The sequence below is a fragment of the Nanorana parkeri genome, unplaced genomic scaffold, assembly GCF_000935625.1.
Source record: "Nanorana parkeri isolate BGI_ZX_2015 unplaced genomic scaffold, ASM93562v1 scaffold945, whole genome shotgun sequence".
Taxonomy (NCBI): Eukaryota; Metazoa; Chordata; class Amphibia; order Anura; family Dicroglossidae; genus Nanorana; species Nanorana parkeri.
The window spans coordinates 595474-605883 of record NW_017307213.1 but is presented as its reverse complement, the minus strand read 5'-3'; the positions used below and the strand labels follow the sequence as shown (position 1 = coordinate 605883).

Sequence of the window (10410 nt, the reverse complement as noted above, 5' to 3'; positions counted from 1 at the left end):
GGGGCTGGGCACAAAAATGCTGTTTAACTGCATATAATATTTAAAAAAAAGACATTCAATAAAGAAATAACTATGTAGATATTGCTAACTAAGGCTTGTATCCCCATTGTGGGGAAAATAGATGAGCACATGTCCAGACTCCAGACCAGAACACTGTATAGTGTGGCACAGCTATATCCAATTCTGCATACCTGGCTTTATATTTTAAACAAATGTAATAATAATATAAAGCCAGTTATACAGAATTGGATATAGCTGTGCCACACTATACAGTGTTCTGGACATGTGCTCATCTATTTTCCCCACTATGGGGATACAAGCCTTAGTTAGCAATGGCATGATCTAAATATTCATTTCACTATTCAATGTCTTTTTTTTTTAATATTATACATTTTATAATATATATATTAAAAAAGACATTGAATAATGACATGTTGAACTTTGCACGATATTCTAATTATTCGAGTTTCACCTGTATATATATGTTTGTCACTTCAACAAGGACATTAGGTTGCAATCTCCTTCAGGGGCAGGTGCTGATGTGAATGGTCTGTGTATTATTTAAGGCACTGCATTGTGTCAGCACAGTGTAAATGAGTAAAAATAAATAATGAAATTAACTGAATATTTAGATCATGCCATTGCTAACTAAGTCCCATGTTTTTTTTAGATGAAGGAGCTCTAGTGAAAGGAGCAAGGAAACTGGGCTACACGTTCACTGGAAGGACGCCAACTTCCGTCATTATAGATGCTGTAAGTATTGTCTGGAGAAAAGACGTATGTGGTGTTTAAATCTTGCTATGATTATGGGTTCCAGTTGAGGGATGTTTGAATTACAGGTAGTATCTTCAGACACTGCCTGGCCCAAAAAAGTCACCACTTGGATATAGCTAACCACATAGGCAAGAGCTATATGACCTATATGAGCAGGTTTTTCCATCAATGGATTTTTTTCTTCCCTGAGGGCACGGGTATATTCCAAGATGACAATTCCAGGATTCATCGGACTCATATTGTGAAAGAGAGGTTCAGGGAGCATGAGACATCATTTTTTAATCAGAAATCAACTTTATTGTACATATGCATGGTACAAGGGTATAAGGAGGCATTCGCCTCAACAGCAGGGCAACATCCCCAACACAAAACTGGGGTAGAGGATACATACATGGATCACAATGCACATGGTCTGTAGATGGGGTAATTGCTTGGCTCAGCGAGATAATCAGCAGACTGCCACAGTGACCTTCCACAGTATTATACGAGCAATAGGGTGTGTATAGAGAGCGTAGGCGGCACGAGGTAGAGTCAAACAAAAAACATATCATAGGCCTCTGTGGCTTCTTGTACCATAACGATTAATCGGGAGAATCGCACTCTAGTTAAGCGTTCCGTAGCACGTGGGGGGCATACCGGAAGGATCGTGCGTGTGTTTAACGCCAATGGGGGATGTAGGTAAGGGAGGTATAGGATAGGGTCTGAGGGACGAGGAGGTAGGGTAGGGTAGAAAAAGAAAGGGGAGAAATGAGAAGAGGAGGAGGAGAGGCCAGCAGGGAAGAGCCAGAGGGGGATAAGGAGCAGCAAAGGTAGAAGTGGGTCAGGCGCCCAGGATCTGGGTCTCCAGCAGCATTCAGGGGGGCGCCTCAAGCATGGCCCGGTGGGAAGTCTCTGTGTCCCGAAAAGAGGCCCAGGGTCTCCAAGTAGACCGGAAGAGCTCCTCAGTATTCCGGATTGTGGAGGTTAAATCCTCCATCAAATATGTCTCGTCCACCTTGGTGAACCATAACTTGAGGGTGGGGCAGCTGGATTGCTTCCACAACAGGGGAATGCACTGGCGAGCAGCGTTCAGAAGGTGCCTAGACAATGATTTTTTGTATTTCCCAGTGGACAGAGTACTTAAGTGTAGCAAGCAAGCCGCGGGGTTGTCTGTCAAGTCCACCATCACCAGATCCTTCAGGACAGCGATCACCCCCCGCCAGAAAGGGAGCAGTGGTGGGCAGGACCAAAATGTGTGAAATAGCGTGCCTGGGGCGTTGTGGCATCTCCAGCACATGGCCGAGACTTGAGGGTACATGGCATGGAGGACTGTGGGGACCCTATACCATCGGGAGACTATTTTATAGCCTAGTTCCTGGGTTCTAGAGGCGATGGAAGAGTGATGGGCTAAGTGTAGTATATGGTCCTTCTGGGCCGGTGTGAAGGAGGTGCCGAGGTCGCTTTCCCATTTGGCCAAGAATGTTGGATAGGTGTCAGGGGGAGGTGATATCAACAGAGAGTATAGAGAGGAAATCGCATGGCGAGTGGGTGTCTCCTCCTTGCAGATCTGTTCGAACGGTGTCAAGGGTCTAGAGAGCCGCTGGTGGTTGGGTATGGAAAGGAGAAAATGCCGCAGTTGGAGAGCGCACCAACGGTCCAGAGGGGGTTCCGTCAGGCAGCTAAGTTTGCTGGCTGATAGCCATCGGCCAGATAAGGGTAGGTCGCATACCCTGAACTTGTTGGCTTCTCGAAGGCAACGGAAGCGAGAATCGTTGATGCCAGGCGAAAAGTCGGGATCACCAATAACTGGGATCAAAGGCGACGGAAATGGGGAGATATCTGTGGGAGACATCATTTTCACACATGGATTGTCCAACACAGAGTCCAGACCTTAACCCTATTGAGTATCTTTGGGATGTGCTAGGGAAGACTTTACACAGTGGTCCGACTCTCCCATCATCACTACAAGATCTTGGTGAAAAATGTATGCAACTCTGGATGGAAATAAATGTTGTCACATTGCATAAGCTTATCCAAACAATGCCACGTCAAATGTGAGCCGTAATCAAAGCTAAAGACGGGCCAATGAAATATTACAGTCTGCCAGTTCTTTTTTTTTTTTTTTGAGCCAGGCAGTGTGTATACATTTTGTGAATGGAGAACATCTGTCAGGTTAGTGTTGCTGTCATCCCCTCGGGGAAATTTTTCCTCACTTCCTGTAAGTGGATAGAAATCCCAGCATTGACAGTTGTCTCTGGAACAAAAGAGAGTGGTGGCTCTCGAAAGCAGGATTTGCCCTCACTTTCAGAAGGTTTCCTTCTGATTTGTATAACTGGGACAGGAAGTGAAGGGAAATCTCCCCCGCTGGGGCACAAACATCAGTAAAAACCGGACAGAGGATGTGACCATTCCCTGCTCTTTGCAAAACAAAAGATACATTGTGGAGTTACACTTTCAGAGAATATGGTAATATATATAGGAAATGATCATTAGTCTGATCATTAGAAACTGACAGAAGTCTGTTTCTTCATTCACAATACACTTTTGTGCATGTGGAAACACTTCTGTTGTTGGAATGGGAGCTCATTAGGTGAACAGGCTCTCTGCTGAGAAACAGGAACAATCCTTTCCGGGTCACATGTTGCACTGGAAAAAACAAAAAGCGCATTAATTACAGGGGTTTTTTTGGGGGGTTATTGGCAAAAGATCTGTCCATGCATTGCCAACATTACAACTTACTGTTAGAAAACAGATGTTCATAATAGTACAATAGATATATTAAACAGGAACACTATGAGGTGTATCTATAAACAATTCACAGAGAGCCATTCATCCTTCAAAATGCATGTATTTGTTCTGTGTAAATGGAGGCACAAATTCATTTTCCTAGCATAGATCAAATGTAATATCAGAAAATTACCACATTATGATCACTAGATGAAGCTGAGGATCATGTCAGATAAGTATGTATTTGTTCCTCAGCTACATCTGGTGGAAATAATGCAGTATTTTCCCAATATTACATTTAATCTGGAAACAAAAAGAAAATATGCCAATTAAATGTATTTATATATATATATCCTAGTCTCGTATGGATTTTGGAGGGACCACATTTTAGATTTGGTTGACTCGAGGGTTTGCATACTTTTAAAGGGTGTTGTGGCTGAAAAAAGGTTGAGAAACGCCGCTCTACTGTAATTAAGTAATACCGGTAGGTCTTATCCCTGTCTCCAGCCTGTGATTGGACATTGAAAAAGAAGCAGCAGAAGACTGATGAGCTCTTCTCTCTTCCACTCTGCTCTCTCCTACCACCATGTTTCTTGTTAGCATAAGAGTAATGCAGCACACCTGATTGGCTTCTAGTGCTGCTCTCCCTCTCCCAGTCGGAGAACTCTGCTGTACAGAGCATTTCAAAAGCCTGAGCCCAAGATCAAATTTAGGTATCACAATAGTTGCTTTTCAAAACACATTTAATTATTTGGTAATGAACACATGCCTGCATGGAGTGTTTCTTTTTTTAATGTCAATGTAGTCCACCGGAGGCATTTTCAGAATTGCAGTATGCTTAAATCATGGTAGTTCCTACACTCTGCATATTCTCCACAGCGCTGACGTTTCTGAACCGAATGCTACAAAGCACAAATATTCTATATTTTTACTATGTTGTGAGATAATTAATAGCAGATTTTTTTTCTCAATGTAGATTTTTCTCAGCTCTGTTTGTAGCTTTGTGGATCAAAAAAAGTAGCCACAGCTCCAAGCTTACTCCCAAGATGGACTACAATCTCATGTTTAGTTTACTAATTTGTATTGAGATTGTAGTCCATCGCAGGAGTGATCTTGGAGCGGTGACTACTTCACAAAACACACTGGGACCATAGGGAACAAAAGTAGCACTCCCCCTTCAGAAGGAAGGACAGTGTAAGCACCAATTCAGAGATGATTTGAGGATCTACGGCCGAGTGATACACAAATAAGATACATTTTTGTTAATAGTTAAGGTACTTGAATGCATTTTTAAGGTTTAACGCCTGAGTTTAGTGTCATATTTTTTTTTTTTTATTTAAACATGGCGAAGATAACCTATAGAGGTGGTAAACATATATAAGGCACATTTTATCTGCATGTCCCTTTTGATTTCATGTAGAGCTCTCTGAGAACCCTTACATGCAAGTATTGACTAACTCCTCTGGCCTCTAGTTCTGGGCCCCTTTGGGCTGACTATGCCCTCATTAGCCGCTGAAATTGTGAAGGAAAGGCAATGCAGGAATGGGAGACATATTTTTTGATGGACAAAGACATAGCAACAGATCAAACTGTTATCAGTTTATAGCAGAGTCATAAAAGATCATTTCTGATTGGTTGTTATGTAGAAGCGCAGTTTGAACATATGCTTTGCTGAGTATGCCTGTCTGCATCGCTATTACCCACAAGGTGGCAGTGTTTTCAAACTTAACTTTGTTTCCTTGGCTGGAAAAACACTTTTTTTTTCTTCTTTTTTTCTAGATGGGCACAGAACAGAACTTTGAACTTCTCAATGTGCTGGAATTCTCAAGGTAACGTTATCCACCACTTATCAGTAATTTAATTGCAGCTCTCTCTTGTGCTGTGTATTTATCTTTTTATTCATGCTATCTGTTAGTTCAATCAATATTGTGCCCCGTGATGTATATTATGAAATCATTATTTGATCATTGAGAAGGGAACAGTGTGTTGGTTCACATTACCCCTCTTACCACAAGGAAAATATTTCCAGCAAATGAAAGGGAACACAGAGTATCTCTTACACATCTAATGTTCAACTATAATAAACTCAGAGTAGGAAAATAATGAACTGATTATTGTTAAGTCCTTAGATAAATCTCTTTGTGCTATTTTGAAATCCTAATGTATAGCAGGGACTTAAGAAGTGTGAATTTACTTTTTGTTTTTGGTCACCGTATTTCCTTTTTCGTGGACCAAAACCCGGGAGTATTAAACTTGAAGAAATGGCAAAGTGGAAGTTAGAAACTATCCTACAATAAAATCAATGTGCAGTGGCCTCTTATGTATAAACCAAAACTCTAAACCTTTAAAATTTATTTCTAGCCCAAACTTTTTTTTTAGAATCTCTGTCAGGTTTTTTTTAGCCGTCTATGTCGCTGTTGGGGAGATTCACCTTCTCTGTCTGTCCTGGTAACCATTGTAATTTCTTCCAATGAAAACCTCTGTCCTGTGACAACTGTCTACTAAAGCTCATCATACACGTTACAATCTCCTTGGGATCTATCAACAACTATGTATTAAAAGGGCCTGCCTGATTGGATACAAATTGATTGAATAGATTAGGTAGGTCCTCATATTACATAGTTTTGGTGAATCTAAATTTGATTGTGCAAAAATGTTATGGTCAGATTGTAACGTGTGTTGGTGACCCTTTAGAAAGATTTCCACTCACTTCCTGGTATGTCACTGGGACAGGAAGGGAAATCTATCTGAGACATAGGCAGCATAAAAATTAACTGACATGGATTCTAACCCTTAACTACTCTATCCAGAACGGGAAAAAAAGGTTTGGCTAAAGATACACTTTAAAAATAAGCCTCAGCCTCATCTACTTAAATATGACAGTATTTCATTAGAACATTTATATGGCTGGTGGATACTGTGCCCTTTAGTAGTAAAAATAATTTCACGAATATTTGGACTGTTAGTAAGAAGAGAGCGCATATTACCGGGGTGGCGGGGTGGGGTGTTGGGGGAGTGCACGGTACCTCTGTCCAGGGGCCCGCCCAGCTCACTGATGTCACTGGTTGTCAGGAGCTTGGCAGGACGCCAGGCAGAGCGTCTCGCTCTGCTCCTGTCAACCGGTGATGTCGGTGAGCTGGCCAGGATGCTGGCCAGAGTGTCACAGGTTGCTAAGAGCTAAGGGCTGGAAAGGGGGCGGCACCAAGTGACCCAGTGACATGCTTCCTAAATGCCTCAGGCTGCCTCATTATATGAATTTCCCTGGCCAGTGTGCCATTTGCAGTCTTTTAGAAGCTTAAGAACTAACCTGTTGCTATGATCAGTACAAACCCTTTCTTTGCAGCACATTGTTCTTGAGTTTTAATAATGTAATAAGTTGTGTTTTTTTAATAATGTAACATGTTGGGGATTATTTTATAATGTTGTTTAAAATGCTGTAACTATGTACAAAATATAGTGACCAATAGTAACTAATTACACTTTATTTTCTACTGATCTAACTTCGGTATACTGAAATGGGGTTACTCTGGGTTACTGAACTTATCTTTTTTGCACTTTGTTCCCCATCCCAAGTGACACTCAAAACGTGAAGATTTGCTACCTTCTATGAAACATCTAGAGATGTTTTTATGTACCTGAGCAGTGCTGTGAAATTTTACCTTTTGCCTTAAATTCCTCCTAAAAGATAGCAGTGCATTTCCAGTTTACTTGAGATGCATAGCTGTATACCTGCAGTGTGAGATCTAAGGCACTGTGCTCTCTGACTGCTATTGCCCTGAGATATGGAGTGAGACTTTATGATGTCACCGCTGTGCTGCTCACCGTTCTTGTTGAAGAGGAATCGGTACCTGGGAGCCTGCAGTGGAAGGATCTCCCTGCCAATGCTTCATTCATTCTGTCGATCTGTGCTTTTGTGACTTTATTGCTGCTTCTTGATTATTTCTTAATCAGTCATAAGGTTAGGGCCTGTTCACACGTTTTCATGCAGTAAAACCAGACATTTTACGCTCAAAATGTAGTTACGGTAGAAGTCCAATTCTTTCCTATGTGGCTAGTTCACATGAATGTGCTTCAGCTCAGAATGTTTATAAAATATAGGACGTGCTATGCTGTTAAGCAGGCCCATTGTAATAAAAACAATCTATATATCATGAAGTTCTGTATATTTGCAATGCTTCTGCACCAAGGAAAGTCAATGCATAATGCATAAAGAAAATTATGTGTCTATGAATTGCACAAAAATCAGACATACAAAACACACATAAAATCACATAAAACGGCAATTTAAATAAAATAATAATAAAATTACTGCATATGTGTTGGTGTGAAAGCGCCTAAGGGACCCAAGAATGCATTTATCGGTAGAGAAGATCCCTTAACAGAACTACACAAGAAAAAAAGGCAATATTTTTCTAGGCACACACTGCACAGTATAAAGATCTGTAGGACTTGTGGAGGAAATATCACAGTTCTGTTGGGAATGAGCCTGTCAGCATGAAGACATATCATTAGGAGGGACTGGGTTAAACATAAGGCGTACCATTTTTTACATTTCACTAAGGATATCAAAGAATCGTACTGATCTAATTGCTTGAAAAATGAGACTTGCCTCTTACTTCATAGTTTATCATATGAAATATGGGAAAATAAGCCTCACAGTTCTAGTGCCATCATTTGCAGGTGGGCCTAAGGCCAGTGCCCTTTTGTTCCTTTGGTTAAATTGGCCCTGGTTACGGTGAGAGGTTTGTATGGATACAGAGGGGGCAATGGGGGATCCTTTAATGAACTGCCACTAACACTGGTCACACAGTACTGTGCATGTCAGATGTCCAGACTTGCACTGACAGTTTCACGTTTTAAAAATGTGTCTTTGCAAAAGACACATTTTCAGTACATAAATTCCTCCCTTTTTCTTTTGCCTTGTAGATTACCATCTAATTCCATAGTCCATATTTTTACAGCCAGTTTTTATAAAACAGTCAGTTGTGTTCCATCTGTTATAGCCTATTGACAGGAGAAACCACCCATAACAATACAACATGGCTGGCATTATATGCGGCACAGATGCAGTGCAGCTCTCAAACTTCTCTGCACTGTAGTATATAGTGCATGCCCCAGCATGAGGAGGACAATGTATCTGCTCTACCTCCTGTCCTGTTCCCTCTGCAATGCCTCACTGTAAACTGGCTCCCCCAGGCTTCTTTTCACCCAATTGGCCTTACCTTATTTTGATTTCCCAGGTGGCCAGGGAGACGTGTCACTTCCCAATACAGCCATTGTACCAGGGCTCAAGACAAGTAAGCCCTAGAGCCCCTGCCCCAAATTAAAGCTCTGAACTGCAATAAAAAAAACCTTCTTTGGCTGTGCTTTTGCTGCTTCCAGTAGGCATTGCAGAGTGCCATTACTGTTGCTCTCAAGGAAATTAGTGTGCTCAAAATCCTTCTGGAATGCCCTTTGCAGTCATCTGTTTTCACTACCACCACTGTACATGCAGGCCCCCTTCACTGGCACATTTATGCCAGTGCATATTTCAAATATATAGAAAAGACCACTTATTCCCTTCAAATGTAGTCAAGAACCATTTCAAGGGTAGGTAATCAAGGTCCCAAAACCAACAACTACATATTTGTGCTCAATGTATCTTGACAGGGGTCTTGAAATTGTCAGTAGGGACTGTATCCTGGAGGCTGGTCACAGAAAGAGCTTGACCTTCAATAGAGTGCTTATTGGAGGCTGGAGTTGGCCTCTAGGACTACATATGTATGTCCAAATTCACAACCTAGCATCCATCTTTTAGGCTTCTATTTGATGTAATGTCAGGGCCATTGTTAGAATTGTAAAAGACATGGGGCACATTTGGGCGCCCTGAGTAGTGTAGTAATATGGTGCTTAAAGCATGGTGTGGCGAACAGTGGATGTGGCCAAATCGCAGTCAGAGGGCTTTAAAAGGGGCATGGTTAAAGAAAACCTGAGCCTTTGTATGCAAATATGCCACAGTTCTTGTACACAAAAAATATACCAGCAGGAGTCTCACAGACATGAGACTCTCACACAGAACACTGTATAAACAGAGAGCTAACTCTTTGTCTGAGCCTTCCTTAAAGAAGATGAGCTTTATTAATAGAGTCGGGGACTGTTTAGCAACCAGCAGCTGTTGAGACAATTTGGTCAGAAGTATGTACTGTACAAGTATAGTATATGTAGTGCAGGAGTCTGTATCACACAAGGGTGTTTAATAAGCAGAGTGCAGGGGTTAGGAGAGTGTAATGCAATTAGCGCAGGGGTCAGGGGTGTGTAACACACAGTGCCATGGTCAGGAGTAAATATATACCGCAAAGAGTGTAGGGGTAGGAGTATATAACATACAAAAAGCAGTGGTCAGGGGTGTGTAATGCCCCGTGTGCAGGTGTCAGGAGTGTATAGTTCAGAGTGTGCGTCAGGAGTGTATAACATACAAAGTGATGTGGCCAGGAGTATGAAATGCAAGGACCAAGGATGTGTAATGCACAAAGTGCAGGGGCCAGTGGTTCCTAATTCACAAAGTGCATGGGGTCAGGAGTACATAACACAGAGAGTGTAAGAGTCAGGGGTGTGTAATGCACAGTGCATGGGTCAGGGGATTGTACAATTTCCCGTACAAGCAATACTCTCCTTCAACTTTCCCTTTTAGCAAAAATCCCCCCTTACTCCAAAAAAATCCGGCACTAATCTGTACACTTCTCCCTAAAAAACAATGCAAAAAATACTCCCTCTTCCCAATACAAATCTCCCCATACTGCTGGATTCACCTGTCTCAGTACAAATCTTAATTTTCCCCAATACTGTCTTTCAGCACTAATCTTTGCCCCCTCTCCCACCTCAAGTCTTCATCCCCCCAAAAAACACTCCGTCAGCACTAATCTTTCCCCCTCATCACAAATCTTTGACCCC

General features: G+C 41.8%; 1 protein-coding gene across 1 annotated transcript in view; it reads left to right on the top strand.

The window, feature by feature from the left end:
- ATP8A2 (ATPase phospholipid transporting 8A2) overlaps positions 1–10410 on the top strand; it is a gene marked incomplete at its 5' end in the record, with an annotated part of 434715 nt that overhangs the window by 74120 nt on the left and 350185 nt on the right. Inside the window, 2 exons of the mRNA XM_018566377.1 lie at positions 671–753; positions 5260–5309. Of these exons, the coding sequence (XP_018421879.1) occupies positions 671–753; positions 5260–5309 (133 nt within the window). The remainder of the gene's footprint in view (positions 1–670; positions 754–5259; positions 5310–10410) is intronic.